Source organism: Pithys albifrons, chromosome 2 (genome assembly GCF_047495875.1).
Source record: "Pithys albifrons albifrons isolate INPA30051 chromosome 2, PitAlb_v1, whole genome shotgun sequence".
Taxonomy (NCBI): domain Eukaryota; kingdom Metazoa; phylum Chordata; class Aves; order Passeriformes; family Thamnophilidae; genus Pithys; species Pithys albifrons.
Window position 1 is genome coordinate 81,247,058 of NC_092459.1, and position 20,523 is coordinate 81,267,580.

Here is a 20,523-nt window from a genome sequence, read left to right on the forward strand (position 1 = left end):
TAAAATATTCAATGCTGAACAGGTCTAGTAGCCAGTAAATACACATTCCACCTTAACAACCTCTTACAACAGCATCTACTGTGTTAATTACTACAAGGTCACAAACCCTTCCTCTGGATCAAAAGTGAACTGACTACAGAATTCAGCTTGACTGATCTTCTAATTCCAAGTGGCAAAATTTCTCATTAACTGGGCATCATAAGGGCCAAGTTTATTTCTATTTGTGTTTTTTACGATTCTAATATAGTTAATAGTAAAAATACAGAAAATTTCCATCACAATCATGTAATTTTCTTTCACAGGCAGATGGATGGCACAAATGATGACTGCCATTGGAAAAGACTTAGCATCTCTAAAGATATAACCAATAGACAAACTATGATATACTGGTGCTTTAATATGGAATGCCAAAAGCTATTTTTTGGCAGCTCCTCTAAGAAGCAATGTTGGAAGAGCAGGTACAACACTTAAAAGTGTTTTACTGGGTAGCTGTGTTGTGTGGGGGTTAGATCAATGTAATAAATGAACCTCATGTTTCAGAGGTTCATGAATAAATTTGTCTTGGGAGAAAAGGAAAAAAAAAACCACAACCCCACAGTCTGGAAATATTTGAAATGAATATATATACTGTGGACCTTCCATTAAGTATAGTGTATGAATATTGTAACCTCCATCTCATCACAGATTCAAAGACAGGAAAACAAAGGAAGACATAAATTTGCCAAAAAGTTTCCAGCTAATCAGTGTAATTTTAAAAATCTCTTTATAGCTTAAATAGTGTCATAGCACAAAACTACGTGAAGAAAAACTGAATTGTGCAACATTTTTAAATGTTGGTGCCTATTTCAAAAGACTAGTTATGATTTACTGTATCTGGCACAGTAACTCACAAATAAATGCACTTTTGTAAATGGAAAACTTTACTTTCCCACAATAGAAGTCGTTCCTGTAAATCTTAGCATGGAGATCATCTTTTCTGAGAAAGTCTAGCATTTTGAGTGAAATTGCAGTTTTGTTTTCTCTTTAAATAGCACATTTGAGGGTTATTAAACTGGAAATATTAACCTCAATTTATATGCTGTTTTCCTAGTTGCAAGTTCTGTCTCTGTATTTACGTAGATCAAAAGTAACTGAAGAGATGGCTGCCTCAATTTTCCATCAACAGATGGAGAAATATAGCAAAAGCAGTTATGCAAAGGAAAGGAACACAAATGGTACAGGGTTGGTTAAAAATCACAACATATGACAAACCTTTATAATACAATTTAAGATTTGAATGTGAAGTGAAAGTTTACATTCAACATTATCCTACAAAAGCTGTAATCCTGTAACAGTAGAAGTACTGAGTGGATAGCATCAGTTAAGCAATTCCATAGACCTACTTCATTTTTCACTCCCCGTGTATCTGTTTACATACAACAGTAATTTTCACTTTTTTCCATCTCTTCCATGAATACCAAACCCATTTTTATAATGACAGGCAATTCTCTCTCCACATTTGTGATCAGGGCTAAACATTGCTTACACTTAGCCCTCATTACAGATTTCTGGTGAGCATTAAATCTCCTCATTTCATGCAATATTCCATTCCTTCCACTTACAGGCTCCTGCTGTTGCATTGGGAGTCTTCTGCATTGGCTCAGTAAATGCTGCTTTCTAGCAGCATCAAAATAAAAAAATTTTCTTTTTTTTCAGTTCATGTTTGAAGTGTTATCAGCACACAGTTAGAGAAGTGTATTTAGGCAGTGGTGGTCTGACATTTTATTCATTGAATTCTTCTGGTATAGAATCATAGAATCAATTGGGTTGGAAAAGACCTCCGAGATCATCGAGTCCAACCCTTGGTCCAACTCCAGTCCATTTACCAGATCATGGCACTCAGTGCCACATCCAATCTCAGTTTAAAAACCTCCAGGGATGGTGAATCCACCACCTCTCTGGGCAGGCCATTTCAATGCCTGATTACTCTCTCTAGAAAGAATTTTTTTCTGATCTCCAGCTTGAATTTCCCCTGGCAGAGCTTGAGCCCGTGCCCCCTTGTCCAATTGCTGAGTGCCTGGGAGAAGAGACCAACCCCCACCTGGTTAGAACTTCCCTTCAGGTAGTTATAGACAGTGATGAGGTCTTGCTGCAACAAGAGCAAGGTATTTTGATTCAAGGTGTGTTGGGGGGTGATCAGCCCAGGAGACACAGCAGTGTTGAAGACCAGTAGGTAAGACAGTTACCACCTAATGAGACTGGAAAATGTGGAATGGCCTCTGTTAATGCAAGTTTGACATTCACGGTCAATTTACAATGCAAGTTATCTGAACAGAGATGTGAACAGAAAGCAAGCCTAAAATCTTCACAATCTACACCGTTAACACCAGCAACACTCAGAGACAAACCGCAAAGCCTCAGCCTTTCCAGGAGTTTCATGTTACCATTAGGAAAGTTTACCAGCAGCTTTAAGAGATAGCTGCAGTCTAGTTAGCTGGGGGAACTGAGGATGCTCCGAGTCAATTTTTCCCCCGCAGCAAGAACTGCAGGAGGAAGAGAGAGATGAATAGTCACATCTATGCCTCACACTCTGCTTAAGGAATATAATTCTGTGTTTGGAGTGTTTTGGGCAATACTGTTTTCCAAAGCCTGAAAATAGCTCAGCCTTCACATAAATAGCATTTTATTAACTAGTGCTTTGCTAAAGAACCATATGCAGTATAGACTGCAGAACAGTTCTAGAACAGAAGAGAAATTAGGAACAGGTTGCATTATATAGTAATATGGCTAAAAATAGAATGTTCATAGCATATAGGTTTGAAGTACATTTTTTGTACATATATTACACATTAAAAAAAGATATTGTCAAAGGTTTCAAATAAGATGATTTTATTTTTTTTCCCAAATTGTTTATACAGCACTGAATATTCTGGTGACTTTCAGACCTAAAAAAATCCCTATACATATATAGGTGTTTGTGTATTGTATTGTAAACTAGTACAGATTGTCCAGTGTTATTTTCAAAAGAACTTTCCCCAGGGATATTATAATCTTTACTTAAAGCAACTCTCAGTTAATGTTTTATCATGCTGCCATTATCTTGTCTTACATTAACACACCACTATTAATTTTTTAATATTTTGCTGACTTTAGACTGCAAGGTTTTCAGGTAACAAGACAATATAGCAGACTCAGAGGTTGTAAAGACCTGTGCATTTTGGTAATCTGTCAAAAGGGCATTCAAATCACTAAGAACTAAAATACAAACCAGACAAATAACCGTTATTTGGTCTGTTAACTTTTTACAACTGTTGTCAATATACAGCAGTGCAACAAAGTTCCATTTAAGTGGTACATCCAAAAGCAGCAAGTGATGAGTAAGTTCCCAGAAAAGTTGCCAAGTTTGTCTATCCAGATAGGATTGTGCTCATGTAACTGTGAATCCATTACTTTCATCCTGTATAGAAGGGCTCTTGTTATTTGCTAAATTTATTTTCCTGTTTGGACAGGAAATCATCTAGTTAATTGTATCAGTGATTTTAGTTAAATCGTTTCTTATCAAAGAAATCTTCCAGAAGCAAAGGTGATCTTCCAAAAGCTTTACAAGTTTATAGTCCTTACACTTTCCAAGACATCTTCACAGAACCAGGTTTCAGCAAATGTACTAGAGTTTTGCAAAGCTTCAAAAAGACGTCTGTAGTCTTCTGGATACAAGTCACGCACTACAGCATTTTTGGGAATTTCGAGCTCTTTCAGTAATTTGCTAGTATTGTCCAAGCTCCATGAACTGAAACAAACAAACAAAGTCATAAGGGAGCATTTCTTTCTGTGAAAAATTAAAAAGCAAGAAACATTATCTGAAGGTCCATTTCACCCTTTCACAACTTTTAGAAGAAGTTAATCTCTTCCTACAACGTAAGTTGTTTTCAATTCATACTGCGAACAGGAAGAAACCTCTGCTAATAAGACACATAAATACAAATAAAGTCCCCAGCAGACACAGACAATACCAAGCCACATAAGCCTCCTCATTAAAGGGTGAGTGCCCTCCCTTCCTCATCCGTCCCAAATGCCTAAGTCAGTAACAGGCACTACAGCATAAAAAGGGGTTGTTCTTCAATGCCTTGGAAATTAAAGCCAAGGTAATCCTCTGAAGATGACTCAGTACAGCATGAATTAGTGACTTATACCTCCCAGGTATTTTCTTCTATATATAAACAGATGTATCCACTCTCTCTACATCTACATCATTGCTATGAAAGCTAGACCTTTATAAATCTGCACATACATTAATTATTTCCCAGACAGGAAAAATGTGTATAAATACACAGAAGTTTCACATTAGAAGCCTTCAACTTCCTGGCTGAAGGATCGAGTGGAGACGAGGTACACCACTGAGCCTTAAGAGAGAAACCCATTAAGGCTCTTTGCACTTTTCTTTGCTAAGAGTTACTGGAATTTAGTTGCTTTTTCTTCTTCCTCTTTTCTGGAAATTAACTTTCATAAGCTATTATCAGCAAATGGGAAGTATACTCATTCTTTTCGTCAGCAAATAGAAGTCAGTGTTTTCCAGGCTGTAAACATCTTCCATTTCTGAGAAACGGAAATCTACTGATCATAAAACAAACATGAATAGCTCCAGCGTAATACCAAAACCAATAATTAGAGTTGCATAATTGGTAAATAAGTCTAAAGCCTAATTTTTTAATGAGATAACAGCCATTTGAGGACATCCCCATTCCTCCTTCACTAACCTTCAACTGTTTTCATTAGCATGACTTTGATGTCTGGTATAAACTGAAACTCTTTTTCAGCTTCTAATTTCCATACCTGCAAAACTCTTGGTGGCTCTATTATTATATTTGTAAAGTAAGTGAAAACTTCTTGCAGATACATGACCTCACCTCCACTGAAGGTACAGTGAATTACTGCCTGTATATATGCTAAATACTTATCGACTTTTCTGTCAAACCCAGGTTTCTATTATCTGTGAATACAGGCCAGGAACAGTCCCCAAAATACTGTGTTGTGGGTTGCACAAATGGAATCTTCTGTTCTACATGTAAATAACTAATTTTAAAAAAGCACTGTATTTAATTTGCAAATAAATACTGCTTTGAGAACATATGTTAATATTTTCTTATATTTCTCTGAAAAAAGTATAAAAACTGTAATTCTTTCTTACTTACTTTAATCTATCCCTAAGTCTAGACTTAGGTTTAGCAAGACACTGTTTCACCATGAAGATAAAGGTAGCTGCATTTGTGGGCTTCAAGCCTCTTGTAAAGAGATTTTGCTGAGGAGTCAGTCGTACCAAACACAAATGGTCATTTGGCAGCCGCTGCAAGAAAACCAAAATAAATCACTGAAAAAAGATAGTGTCTATCTTTAGCTAAGAGTTTAATCTTTGCCACCAGTAACATTTCTTATTAGAAGTCTTAACAAGATGATTTCATTGGAAAATGAGGCTTCACCTCCCCCGTGCCCCAAACAGGAAATAGAAAACAAAAGAAACATACTATCATTTGGGGTTTATTTTTACATTTTAAGACTGAACTTTCTTAGCTGAAATACAGGCTTGATGTGAGCTTTCAAGGTATTATATAGCCTATAGTATCCCTATACTATGCAAGGTATCAGATCCCTTCAACTACCTGCCCTTTGTATATAAAGATGGAATTGTTTGAGTGTGACACTAAGACAAATATTGCAACATGAGGATTTTGTGAAACTGGGATGGAGTGGAGTCTTTAACTGAAATGTCCTTCTGTATTAGCAGCAATGCATATATTGTCCAACAGACCTCACATTCGTACTTCTCCTAAAGCTATCACAATACATCTTGCATAACCCACCTGATATGCCTCTCTACATGTCTTTGCAGCACCACAACTAAGCATGTAAGGCACACCCAACCACTTACATTCACTTATAGTCACTTATATCTTACAGAAACACTGCAAACAACAGTCAATATAGTACCATAGCAGTTTTCTACGGTGGGTAAATCCCAATATTAAGTAAACATAGTTTTATATTACTAGAATTAAATAGGGATATTCTATTACACAAAGAAACATAATTACTTCACTAAAAGAGAAAAGTAAATACATTTACACAAGGTATTTTTGCACTTCTCAAATTTAAGATTTGAGAATTGAGCTTTTCAGCAATTAACCAGCACATGAAATCTATAATAGGCACGTGAATAACCATTTTAAGAAAAAACAGCAGCATATTGATTGTATTATTAACTGTGGTAACACTTGTTTTATTCAAGCAGGTAGATGTGACCCTGTTAGTAACTTTTTCTGAAAAATACTTTACCCATTCATATTCTTTTCTGCTATTCTTTCACCATATTTTTTCCATCATAGACAAGATACGAGTGACAGTTTCTAAGCCAACAGCAATTGTTCAATCACTTTTTGATGAATCTACATGCTGGCTGTAGATTTTAATTAGCATACTTCTTAAAAATACATCTACAGAAGCTGTTAAAACGTTATCTTAACCTTTAATAAAAAGTGGTTTAGCTGCATCTTTAGAAGAAGAAAAGTATACACAACAATCTTACTTTAGATTTTGGTATCGCCAGTCCCCCACTTTTCATATTAGTCGCAAATGATGACCAAGGTTCCTATGGGAGGAAGCAAATATATCACAGAATTAAAGCACTTTGTTAGAATAGAATAGACTATTTCAGTAAGAAGGGACCTACAACAATTGTCTAGTCCAACTGCCTGAGCTATTCAGGGCTGACCAAGTTCAAGCATGTTGTTAAGGGCACTGTCGAAATGTCTCTTGGGGCACTGGCCACCTCTCTAGGAAGCCTGTTCTAGGATTTGACCACCCTCTTGGTAAAGAAATCCTTCCTAATGTACAGTCTAAACCTCTCCTAGCACAGCTCTGAATGATTCCAACATGTCCTATCACCAGATGCCAGGGAAAAGAGCTCAGTATCTCCCTTTACCCTTCCCCTCCTCAGGAAATTGTAGAGACTAATGAGGTCACCTCTCCTCAGCCTCCTTTGCTCCGAACTAGACAAGCCCAAAGGCCCCAGCTACTCCTCATGTAACACTCCTTCCAGGCTTTTCACTGGCTTTGTTGCCATCCTCTGGATGCATTCAGAGACCTTCACATCCTTCTTGTGTTGTGGGACCTAGAACTGCCCAAATATTCAAGGTGAGGCTGCACCAACTCTGAATTCAGTGAACAACCACCTCTTTTAATCAGCAGATGATGCCATGTTTGATGCACCCTACGATGCAGGGCGAACACACTTGGCTGCCAGGGAACACAGTGCTGACTCACACTGAGCTGCTGCCAACCAGTACCCTGAGGTCCCTTTCTGCAGGGCTGCCCTCCAGCCACTCCTCTCCCAGTTAATACTTGTGCTTGGTGTTACTCCATCCTAGGTGCAGAATCCAGCCTTTTGACTTGTTTTATTTCATTCTATTAATCATTGCCCAATGGACTAGTCTATTTAGACTCTGTAAGACATCCTTCCCCCAAGAGAGTCAACAGCATCTCCCAGTTGAGTATGATCAGGAAATGTGCTAATGGTGCATTCAACTCCTGTATCCAGGTCACCTGTAAATGTATTGAACAGGACTGGCTCTTGAACTGAGCCCTGACCAGTGGTCAGCCAGGTGTAGCCCCATTCAGTACAGCCCTCTGAGCTCTGCCCTTCAGCCAGTTCACCACCCAGCACCCTGTGAACTCTCTCATCCTGCAGCTGGACAACTTCAGAAAGTTGCTGTGAGGAACAGTATCAAAAGCCTCACTAAAATCCAGAAGAATGACACCCACCACCTTCCCTTCATCCACTGGGGAGGTGACCTTATCATAGAAGGATTTCAAATAAGTTAAATGGGATTTTCCTTTGTGAACCCCTGTTGACTGTGCCTGATGATTGCATTATTCTTCAAATGCCCTTCAACAATACTCAATAGAATATTCTACTTAATTTCTCCAGGTACTGAGGCTAGATTGACAGGTCTGTAGTTCACTGGGTCTTCTCTCACACCTTTTTTGTAGACTGGAATAACATTGGCCAGCTTCCTGTTATCAGGAACTTCCCCAGACTCCTGCGACCTTTGGCAGCCAACTGAGACAGGTCTTGCCATAATTTCCACTTGCTCCTCAGTACTCTGGGCTGAATCCCATTGCGCCCCATGGACTCATGAACGTTCAGCTGATACAGCTGGTTCCTTACAACTTCAGTGGAAAGTCACTGGTCACTGTTCTCACACTCATGGTCCTCCAGCTCAGAGGACCAGGCAGCCCAAGGTCTATTGGTATTATTGAAGACTGAAGCAAAAGATACACTGAACGCCTCCACTTTTTCTTCATCCCTGTTAGTCAGATGATCATCTTCAAAGAGTATCATTCTTCAACTCCTTAATATTTACCTTAATATATACCTCGTGATATAAGGTATTTGGAAGACAATAGACAGTGAAACTTAATTTTAGATTAGAAGAACCCTTAAATTATGAAGGTAGGTTCCTAAAAAAACGGAGCACAAACAAAGATGAATCTGAAAAGCATAAATTAAGGGAAAGTTGATGGCTACGTGTTCATATGGAGGCGGGCAAACAACATAAGCCATTTTTAAAACCGAACCATTACTACTTTTGACAAGGTAAGACAGGTACTGACTAGCAGAAGCAGGTATGCTTGAAACATGAAAGCACTAGGACTCAAAAAGTTTTCTACTGAACACAGCTTAGGAAGTCCAAAGCATACATGATGGCAAAATTCAGAGGCCATAACAAAGAGAAGACTATGACAAATTAGAAGAGCAGACTTCTAGTCTCACACAACCCTTAGCAAAATGGAAAAGACTAATCTGTTGTGTAAACATTTCTTTCTTATCTACCAGCTTCTGGGAATAAATGTTTTTGAGTACAGTGGCTTACAATGAAAATACTGACATCACAGTGAATAATGATGCTGCTTAATTGAGAGTTTTACACAAAACATGACTGTTTCAGTTTTTTACATCAATACTTTTTACAAATGTTTTCAACAGCTCGCCAACTAATTTAAACATCAAATTAGCTTCTAATTAGTTTATGACAGTAACCACTGTAAACCCTTTCCTAACATTATGTCCATACTATTAGGCCGTATCAGCTGGTACAGAACGCTTACCATGTGCAGTAGTTCAATTTCACATCCTATCTGCGCAAGTACAGTAAGTGCTTGATAAGCCCACGCTCGCCCAGGCTTTCCTGTTAATACCTAAAATATGGCAAAGAAAGAGCTTTTTTGTTGCAAAAACTGTTTTATCTTTGCAAAATCGATATATAGATATAGCTATATAGAGAGATAAATAAAACAAGTGGTAAGAAATTCAGTTAAGTCCAAAATTCCAAGGTAGAATTACATTAGACCTCAAATACATATTTTGTGCTATTTTAGTACACCTTGTCAGAAGACATGACTAAAAGACATTATAAAGGCTAAGTATTTCTTCACAGAAGTTATTTGGATAACTGAATTGTGTATGATTCTCCAGCATATACTTTCTGGTCCCTTTTAAGGCAGAGAAATTTCACACAGAAGAGAAACAGGATCATATTTTACAGAAAAACGACAACTCTGAGAGTTATCAGCTTGCACTGATAAGGTAATATTCCCAAGAAGACATACAAGCAGAATAAGGTGACCTCACTGAACATTAAGCAACTTGCACAATCATTCTAATCAATATTACAGATCAAACAACTCTTCAGGCAAGTAACAAAGAAAAGCTTGTGATTCTTCTCAAACAGGGCAAGGAGAATAGACTATAGCAGAGAGATTTAACTTCTCATAATAGATTTACACAGCCTTGTCATATAATAAAAAACAAACCAAAGCAACAAAAAGGAACCAACAGTGCCCACTAAAAGAAAGTTCCAATAGCTTTTACTACACAAGTCTCATTTAACAGGGTTCACAATAAAGCCAGAAAACTTAATGAAGAAACAAACCAACACCAACACAGTGACTGCATTAAATGAATGGGCTGCTCTGTATTTACTCAAAAATCTGGCCATTAAAAACATGCCATGCAAGCAGGTATTTCAGTGGTGTCCAACCTGTCATTTTGCAGAATAATATACTTAAGACTTAATTTTTTTCAGTGAGGTGTTAGACACAACACAGGTTGTGTAAGCAGACCTCGGTCTTTGTCTGCTTCAAGTAATTAAAGGGTTATGGCTCTGTATGAAACTTGCAGTTTCTCAAAAAAGGTATCCTTGATGTATAAGTGCCGTTCTAGAGCTTTGGGACAGTGCAAATTATGAACGTGTAACCCAGAAAGTTGCTCAGCACCTTAGTGTACAAAACATTAATAAAAAGGTGTGAAAATCATTCTATTTTGCCTCGGTTCTTTTCGGTGCTGCACACAAAAGCGGCTCAAGAAATCAAGTGCATCTCACTAAGTATTGTATTTAGTTACTTGGAATCCTCTTCTCTTGCATTTTGAATTCAGTCTCCATTGATTATTACATGCTACTAGTAAACAATTTTGTTGCAAACACATGTTACAGGATTTAAGCACCTCACAGTTTACAATGTAAAGCACCTATTCTGCTGCTGCATAGTCTTCTCAAGGACCGGGCTTCACACTTGTAAGATTTGTGGTTATATGACAAGAAAATGTTTCTTGATGGTGCTATTACTGCATAAGAGAATAAGCAGGAAACAGACAAGACTTAAAAAGTCTGGTAGAAAAAAAATTAGCCAGCAAAACCATTAAGTACACAACATAAATGGCTTTGTGTTCTGTGAAGCACTACACCTTCATTACCTGTAAAATGCTTTGCACGTACCAGGTATTCTCTTTCACTTATAAAGACGTTGAGTTCTACTCTTCCGTATTTGTATATGGAATTGCACTCATACAGGCTGAAAAGAAGCCTCCAAAGTCTGTTTCTTTCCAATGTGTGTGGCATGATTCCAAAAATTCTCAGAGGTACATCTGTTTCAATAATGTGTAAGAGTATTTTTAAAATCTTACAATATGTATTAGACAATCTCATTAACTCTAACGTCTAAACTACACACATTTAGAAGAAAGTCTGTGAGCTCATGTTGTTCAAGAATGAATACAATTCAAGCCTTAGTCAAAGCTAAGCCCAGTTAGTGCTAGACTAAACCTTTAACAGACAAGAAAACACTTGATATCCCATGTTGTCACATGGAGTACTTTTTGAAGCTATCATAAGTATATGTAAAGCTGAAATGTAGAAAATAGTATGCATTAATCCAGCACATGTATTAAACAGAACACACAGCTCAAGCAAATCCCAAAGATTTTGCCAAACTGCCTATGCACCCTTCAAACATATTTGTAATATGTGTGATCATATAAATATACCTGCCCTCCAAGGAACTGCTGCTACACCCATGGTTTCAAAAAGCTTGTCAGAACACACGGCAGGTGGTTTCAGTGTTCCACTCACCAAAGGATCCAGTCTGAAGAAGTCACCATAAATGACCTTTAATTGTCCATCCAGGCTATTCTCTAGGGACTGAATAAAATCAGCTTCAGTTGAAGAAACCTAGATACAGTAACTGGTCTCACAGAACATCCTACCCAAACAAAAAACATGTTCAAACACTACCTAAAATTGTTACCCAGTCAGTAAGAGTCAAATCTCAGAGCTGCTTTTCACATCTGATAAAAAGAATTGCTTCCTTCATTGTGTAGGGCATTTTGACATTTTTTGTGCTGTGCAACTTGAGCTTTGAAACACAATTTTAAATTAATAAGATGTTCTTCAATGGTGTTTTTTTTTAAAACCAAAGAACTGTACTCAACTCACTTCATTTAATGATTTACTTCTAGAAATATTCATACATGCAGAGAGAATGCCTTTTATACACATTTTTAAATCAGGTTAGAGTCATTGGTTCCAAACCAGCACTGTAACACAATCCTTTTGGTGCAACTTCTGCAGGTCTAAGTCCGACCCCCTTTGAATCCATGCAAAGCCCAAGTCAGCGGACAACACAGGTAAGTGTCTTAATATGCAAGTGTCAATTACAGAAAAATAGATTAAATAAGACCATGAGGTAATCAGAATAACTAAGAGTATTTTTACAGATTTCTTAAAGCTACATACAGACCTCTTGTTTAAACATACACAGCTACAATGACTCTGATTAGTATAAGTTTCAAATTTGTGCATGAGAGACTATGTATGAACTTGAATTCCTGTATACACAAAATGTCAAATCAATTAATTAAAAAATATTCTACATGTGCAATGTATAATACCAACAATACTTACTGTAATTAGGCATTATTTCTGATGTTACCAGTTACAATTACTGTCTAATTCCTTTTTGAGCCAACAGCCATTACACAATTTTAAGTTACTTTCTCATTTTCCCTTTAATTAGGTTTTAGAAATATGCAACTGAATCAAAAGTGTACCTGTAAGTTTGGAAGATAAGCTAAGTTACTTTCCAGAGCTACCACTCTAAGACCTGCATCAAGCAGAGTTTGAGTCAAGATTCCAGGGCCTGAAGTGGGAACATAAAAAAAAAAATATTAAAAATCTTAAAAGTGCATTTCTGTTTCTAAGTAATGTCCTTTAGTGATTTTCCCAACACAACACTTGGGACATATTGCCTTCAACAGGAGATAAGTTGTGTTAACACACTTCAAAACAAGGGTCAGAAAGATGATTTCCAGGCAGCCTGCCCGAGATTGCTCACTGTGGGCCATTGACTTTTAAGAGTTGGACTCGATGATCCTTGTGGGTCCCTTCCAACTCAGAATAGTCTGTGATTCTGTGACTCAATCACACTAAGGGCAGCATCACAACTGGATACCGAGAAAAGCTGCAGATAACGTTTCAAATATTTCTACTTTTTCTTCTGACAACTGAAGTATACTGTGAAACCTTTCCCATATTACCTCTACAGATAAAATAACGCTTTGCAGAAATATTAAAAAAAAAGAAACCAGACAACACTCTGCAGAAGTTTAAGAAAAAAAAAGAAACCAGACATTAAGTAACTGTACCTGCAGCCCACGCTCTTGGGTGTGCATTTACTGACAAAGTCCGCCTACAGACGCAGACTATTACCTGCGAGCCACTTACATCTCTGCTTGGAGATGCAACAAGCAAAGCAACAGCCAAGTTCCAGCAGCAGTGCCTGCAGCCTCCAGCCCGCGCTCTCTCTCATTCCCCCTCAAGCTCCGCCTAAGTGACCCCCAAGCCCCGCCGGGGCACCCCCTGCAGGAATCCCGTCCGGGGTAGCCTCGGAAGGCAGCGGAGCCGCCCCCGCCGCCCGCACCCCAGGAGAGGCAGCCCCCGTCCCTCAGCCCTGACCCCACAAGGTCACTGTGCGCCCGCCGGGCGCGGGCCGGCCCCGCAGAGCTCACCGGGCGAGAACTCGAGCAGGACGGGCTGCGGGCCGGGCCCTGCCCCGCGCTGCAGGCATTGCTGCACGGTGCGCGCCAGCCGCGGGCAGGCGATGAACCGGCGGACGGCCACGCCGCTCCGCTTCTCCCGCTGCACCAGCCGCTCCGCCGGCGCCTCCTCCGCCGCCCGCAGGCCACGGCGCTGCGGCCCCGCCGCCCAGCACGGCCACAGGCCGCGCAGCAGCGGCCGCAGTGCCTCTGCCAGGAGGCGGCCGCAGCCCGCGGCGCCCGGCGGGGCCCGTTTCGCCAGCATGGCCCAGCACCGGGTGCGCGATCGCCGCGGCAACCGACGCGTCACTTCCTCCCGCCCCGCCGCCAGCGCTTCCGCTCCGCCGGGGTGGGCTCTGCTCCTGCCACCTCCCCCCGCTCCGTGGTGCCCGCCCCGCGCCGCCGGCAGCCTGCGGCACCGCAGCTCCTCGCCCCACGCCATGCCGGCCGCCGGGGCCCGGCCGCCGGAGCCGCCGCGCCGCTGAGGTGAGCTGAGCTGACAGCGCCGTGCCCGCAGGAGGAGAAGGAGCAGGGGAACGGGGGATGCTGCTCCCGGTGCCTCGCCTGCCGCCGCCTCCTACTCGTCCCGGCCGCCGCCGGGAGCCCCAGGGGCTCGCCAGGGCCGCCGGGTGGACGGCGCGGAGGTGCCGGTGCCGGTGTCGGTCCGGGTGGCGCTGGGCGCCCTGCCCGCCTCAGCCGGGATGGATGGGCGGGTGCCGGCGCTGCGGCTCCTTCCCCGGCGAGGAGCCCCTGGAGCGGAGCGGGGAGAGGGCTGGGGCGTGTGGCGGAGCCCCTAGAGCGGAGCAGGGAGAGGGCTGGTGGGGCGTGTGTCGCTGGCTCGGGAGGGGAGGTCGGGCCGGCCAGGAACGCTGTGCTGGGCGCTCCGCGGAGCGATGTGTGCGCTCGGTGCTCTGCTGAAGTCCCAGGAGCTACGTATTTAGTTTGAGGTTTGCCTGGGTGTTTCACGGGAGTCTTTGATGTCCGCGTTTGCAGCAAATAGTCACTCCGGGACTCGGTTGTTTGTATCGCCTTGCCGCCCTGAGCAGGTGCAGGATCCTGCTCCGGCATCGGTCCCTGTCGGCTTCTTTCTGCTCCGTGCCTTGTTGCAATTGCGTTTTAGGTTAACCCACTAATTTAATAGCAGCGACGTTGTTCTTTCAGCAGTGTCTCTATTGCCCTAACGAGAAATAACTCTAAGAACATCTTCAAAACGTTTTTAAGCTCTGAAAAACTGCAGTTCATCTTCCAGTGATACTGTGCTGAAACCTGTCAGTGGCAGGTGAATGGCCGCAGCGTGATGGGGAAAGGGAGAGAGAATCCTCCCAAAAGTGTCTAGTCTGTGAAGAAAGCAAGAGAGACCTGGCAATCGCAGTGTATACAGGTCTTCAAATTAACGGGTCAGAAGTAGACTTTCTGTATAAATTTGTGAAATCGCTTAGTTTCTTATGTCTCATTTCTCTGTTTGTAAATTGAGAGATTAACACGTGCCTACTTAACCAAACAAAGTCATTTTGTTTGACATATCTCTCATAAACAGAAACTGGGACAGAAAATTGTGGCTTTGGTTTTCTCTTTTTGGCAGATCTGCATGTGGCGTGAAGAGGGGATGGGCTTAATTTAGAAAAGATTGTAAATACCTTGTCAAATGCAGCAGTTCTTCATATCTGCTTTTCTACTGAGTGCTGTAATAGTTTTCTCTGTGCCTTAAGGGAAATGGACAGACTGTTCAGCTGGATGATGGGATAGACCTCAATCCATTTTTAAACTGGACTTTATGTTTTTAATAGCTTTTCCCCTCTCTTACTAATTAGTCTGATAACTCAGTAATTTGTAGGACTTTTAGAACATCAAGCAGAACTTGGTTTCTTAGAGTAAGTGTTTAGTCATGTCCTATTTCCGCATTCCGTATCAGAACTTATTGACAGCTCTGGCCACAGAAAGATTAGGTATAGTTTTAATTTTAATTTTTGAAATTTATTTTTGCCAGTCAGAGCACTCAGGAGTGCTGGGCTCATCACTGAATGGGATATTCAGAGTAATTGAGACTATTTAGAGGAGTGTTTGCTAATTAAAGACAAAGTGCCCTGACAATTTTTTATATACTAGAAATTACACACTCTTCCACATATCTTTATTTACTTTAGCTTAGCAATTCCTTGGATTGAACTACAGATCTCTATAGGTTAAACTTGTTTGGGGACTTTTTCCCCTCTCATAGAACTGCCAGATATATATTGAATCTTCCATGCATAAAGGACTATCTCTTTAGAACCTGATAATTATCTTTGAGAAACTGTTGAAACCTCAGGAAAATGGTGAGTTATATACATATTTTTTTTAGAAAATACAATGCAGATAGTTGTTGAATACATTATAGTGTATCACAGGGACATTTGAGCAGTTATTTTTACATTAATGGCTGATCATGGCATATATTTTCTAATTTAATCCAGCTATCACCACATGCAAATATTTAAAGTTACAGTCTTACCTCATAGAGTCTTATGTCTTTGTAATTCACATGCATTGTTGGGTGCTCTGAAATTATTGTTTCCTCCTAATTATTGTTTTCTGAAATAAATCAGAGGAAATCAAAAGGGCTACCTGTTTGTTTGGATTCCAGTCTGTGTTTGAACCAAAAGAGCTCATTAGTTGTGTGCGTCAAAAAGATAGTAAAGAGATATTTTATTTCTCAATGGTTCTAAATATCTTTTGCATTTACCTTTATTTGGCTCAATTTAAAGCTTATTTTTCAAGTTAATAGTAAAGGATTAGTCTTTTGATATTATTTTGCTATGTGTTAACCACTTAGCCATAGTAAATATTGACAGTCATTTCTGTGTAAAGGTGAAAATTGCAATAGTACGTAAGTCTTGATCCCAGTTTTCCACATTCTTATGCTCATACTTCATTTTAAGTACAGGTTTGGTAGAATTTCCATCTTGCACAAAGAAACATGGGCCATAGGTGAATGGAAATTTGCAGGATCATATTTTTCCTTGTCCTGGTAGTGATACTTACCATTAGAGTTTCCTGTTTGGCTCAGAATACAGATTAAGTTGGAAAGGTTTCCCTGTTACCAAATACCATCTCTAATGTGAATTTTAAAAGAAGCTTACAACAGAATTGATGCTCAGGAAAAGAGCTGGAAGAATCACTTAAGCGTATTTGCTTCAGTAATGTGAAAATAAAATAACCTGCTACACGCCTGAGTTGGCAGAAACGTTTCTGCCTTGCTGAGATGCAGAATGCCACAGAATTATCATTTTCACTTATTTTATTCAGCATACTTGAATAATTTTGTTGTAGTATTTTGGTTGGTGACAAAGGATAACAGTAAAAAGTGGTAAGAGATTCCTTCAAAAGTGCTATAAGCGCTGCACACTCAGGAAAAGAGTCTCTATGAGTAGTTTTTTTAAAAAATCAGTCAGAGAGCAGCCTCATTCTTTTCTCATGTTTTCTTCTCATCGCTCTCCCCCACTCCAAGCCCATATGTATACAAAGGAAATCTCCCAAGAACTGAAGTAACATTTAATCCTATACCACAATCTGGCTTGAGATCCATTAAGTTTGCAACCTGGGGATTGTATTGGACGTCTTCATTTGAAATGAAAGTCAGTCTTTATAATCAGGTCAACAATTTTGTATTTATGTCTATAAATCTTATTTCTTTCCTATATGTCATCTGTTGACAATTAAAAATGGCTTGACACTTGGATGGGAGGCAGGGGCCGGGGAGGGGGGTTGTTTTTCTGCCATTTGGCCAAGCTATTAGTAGAAAGGGAAATAAGAATCCAAAGTTCCTTGGAAGCCTGCCTGGTCCATGTGACAGTGTAGCTTCCAGCCTAGTGCTGAAAACCTGATTAATAGGGAGTTACTGTCCATTATAAGTTGGTTGGATCAGTTGTGCAGATCACTGGAGGGTGAGTGCCCGGGTACCAATTCAGTGAAATGATCAAATAAGTTCTCCTTTGAGATAATTTCTGAGCATTAGGTGTATGTTAATATAAGTTTATCTGGGGAAAAAAATGTTAAACCACTTCTCCTTTGCTATTTTTCACATGTAATAACATGCTGTTTAGTAGGAAAGCATTTTCATACCAGGTGCAGATTAACTTTGCAGCCTTGCAAACACTACAGCAAAGTTCAGAGCTGACAAAAGAGCCATTAAGCATAAAATTAAACATTTTTAAATGAGCAGATGCCTTGGATTCTGTCCCTACAGGTGCTAAAACACTGTACATGTTTTAGTTCTCTAATAATGAACACTAAGCAGCAATATTTTTGACATTTCAGCGGAGAGGCAAAGGGTTCTGTGGTGTGAGGATGGTTGCATAAGCTGTGTATTGTAAGGCATTTTGGCAGGGGTACAAACTTTCTCACTCTGTGCTTTATGTTCTGTGTATACAGAGAAATTCAGTCCCTAGGGCTATCAATCTGGCATCTTTCATCAGCACTAAATTTACTGCAAATATTTTTGGTGTGCATGCAGGAAAAAAGTCCTGTTAAATCTGTGCGGACAGGAGTGAAAACATTCAAATAGGTGCCTTTTCTGTTTATTTCTCCCAGGATTCCTCTTCTTTTAATTCTGGTGAACGTGTTCTGCTGACTCAAATTCACTTAGTACATGTTTGTGTGCATCTCTTGTCCTAAGTCTTTATTCTGAAGGCTTTTGCAGCATTACCTTGCTCAAGAGCTTGGCACGCTGAAGATTTTACTACTCTTTTACTTACTTACCTGTTTAAGAGTATAACCATGAAGCCTTTGAAAGTGTCTGGCTAATTGGTAAGAAAAATGTAGAGCTTTTAGTGATCTTAGTGCCAGATGTTTCTGTAGACAAATTTTGGTGTGTTCCATGCTTGATTTTGAGGAATAGAGCTGCTCAGGAGCATGGAGTTTTTCCTGCTGTTGTTGCAATACCGTGTTCCTCCTGTCCCAACTGAACTGGTATTGCATGGCCGTAGAATGTGAGTTTTAACTCTGCTTTTCCCTGTCTGTGCAATTAATTTAGTTTTCTTTTTTTGTTTGGAACATTCATATTCCACTGCAGAGCAAATTCAGATTAATTCAAAATAACATTATGTTTAAAATAAATAAATAAGGACCTAAACTTAATCTTGGCATTTGTTTAATCTCTGTTATATGAGCATGTTGGGTTCACGTGATGAATATGTTATTGAAATAATATGGAAATTTGTAATATCTGTTGTAGGTGCTTTCCTAATGTTTGAAATTTGGAATTTTGTGTGCTTTTGGCCTCAAAGTGAGGGCATGATGGTCTTACTACTTTAGCCCATACATTTCAGCTGGACCTGCATCACAGTTCAGGTGTTGTTCATTCTGTTGCTACAGTGTTACAGTTGACCAGTGGGAAAATAAACAAATTGGGATGCGTGTGTCTTGGAATTACAAGTTTGTAAGTTCTTCAGTAACACTTTTGCATCCTTCTTGACACAGAATCATGTTTATAGAATAAAGCAATATGCACAGGGTAGAGCTTACTCACTTGGTTCCAGGAAGATTATATGAACGTTGGCATATAAAATTACCCTTTGTCTAATGTTGTTTTGGTAGCTGCTTAATTTCATATCTGGATTTCTCTTATGGAAGACTGTTAAAGTCTACTACTTTAGCACTGAGATATGACATACGTAACATAAGGAGAAATAATAATCATTCAATGTCATTATAGGCTATGAAACCCCTGCCTTGATACCATTGAAACTGTCTTGCTTTGGGTTGCAAGTGAAATACGGTTTTTACCATCTTACAGTACTGAAGCCAGATTTTCATAGAATCATAGAACTGATTGGGTTGGAAAAGATCTCCGAGATCATCAAATCCAACCCTTGGTTCAACTCCAGTCCATTTACCAGATCATGGCACTCAGCGCCACGTCCAATCTCAGTTTAAAAACCTCCAGGGACGGTGAATCCACCACCTCTCTGGGCAGCCCATTCCAATGCCTGATTACTCTCTCTGGAAAGAATTTTTTTCTGATCTCCAACTTAAATTTCCCCTGGCAGAGCTTGAGCCCATGCCCCCTTGTCCTATTGCTGAGTGCCTGGGAGAAGACACCAACCCCCACCTGGCTAGAACTTCCCTTCAGGTAGTTAGAGACAGTGATGGGGTCACCTCTGAGCCTCCTCTTCTCCAGGCTAAACAACCCCAGCTCCCTCAGCCTCTCCCCATAGGACTTGTGCTCCAGTCCCTTTGTGGTATTTATGACTTTGTAATAAAAAGATCTTTTTTTCTTTTGATGGAAACTAAAGTGGCCTTAATGATAGGAGTTTTCTGAAAACTGATCTAAAACAAACTACATCTCTGTTTACAGGCATAGGTATTGCAAGCATACATTCAAATTCCAGTGTAGAAACTGATAACTTTGTGCTTTGTTCTATTAATCAAATGTATGTGTAAATTGTTAGAGATAGCTCACATAGCCCAGCATTTATTTACTCAATTAGAGCTGAAATGAATTTACCTTAATAACTTCCTGTTGGAAAGCAGAGTTGAATCAGCACTTAAGGCTAAATTCACCTCTGGGTTTAAGTCATTTCACCTTCATTAACTTCAATCAAGTTACACCAGTGATTAATTTTTTGTGGGGTTGTGATTTGCTTTACACAGGTCTCTTCTGGTTTATACATAACTGAGTTCTTGCTCATGCATTTAAGGCCCAAGAAAAAAACCAAGAGACTAAATTTAAACATGTGTATCATACCTTTACAGTCCTTGTATGGTCTCCTTTACCAAAATATTTATTTCACATATATTTATCATTTAACTGTATTTATCTTTGCTACATCCAACTGTAATAAAGCAGCATTTTGTAGTTAAAATATGCATTACAGATGATGTGACAATGTGACTGAGTTCATAGAGCAGGTTCAGAGCAAAGAAGGGATTGATCTCAGTCATTCATATCTGACAATGCATAATGTAGAAACTAGACCATCCTTCCATTCAGACACTTAAAACAAACTGATGCAAGGTTTTGGTAGAGCTCCTGGATATTCTGATTTTCTACTGATGACAATTGTTGAAGCTTTAACAATTCGCTCTGTTCATAACCTTCTGGCTGGACCTGCAGACCTGATAACCAAGGGACTGCAAGTACGTAA

General features: G+C 39.9%; 2 protein-coding genes across 5 annotated transcripts in view; one reads left to right on the forward strand and one right to left on the reverse strand.

Moving 5' to 3' along the window:
* Positions 1–2,847: 2,847 nt before the first annotated feature.
* On the reverse strand, positions 2,848–13,723 carry TFB2M (transcription factor B2, mitochondrial). Its single transcript, XM_071575058.1, has 8 exons — positions 13,373–13,723; positions 12,416–12,504; positions 11,354–11,507; positions 10,806–10,954; positions 9,139–9,228; positions 6,557–6,619; positions 5,169–5,320; positions 2,848–3,766 (listed from the first exon to the last, which is right to left on the reverse strand). Exons 1-8 carry the CDS (start codon positions 13,662–13,664, stop codon positions 3,580–3,582), a joined length of 1,176 nt encoding a protein of 391 aa, XP_071431159.1. The 5' UTR covers positions 13,665–13,723; the 3' UTR covers positions 2,848–3,579.
* A 71-nt stretch (positions 13,724–13,794) lies between these two features.
* Positions 13,795–20,523, forward strand: part of CNST (consortin, connexin sorting protein) — a 51,251-nt gene continuing 44,522 nt past the window's right edge. For all 4 annotated transcript variants that reach the window (XM_071575070.1, XM_071575097.1, XM_071575079.1 and 1 more), the window contains exon 1: positions 13,795–13,885. The gene's annotated coding sequence lies outside the window, so the exon portion shown is untranslated. The remainder of the gene's footprint in view (positions 13,886–20,523) is intronic.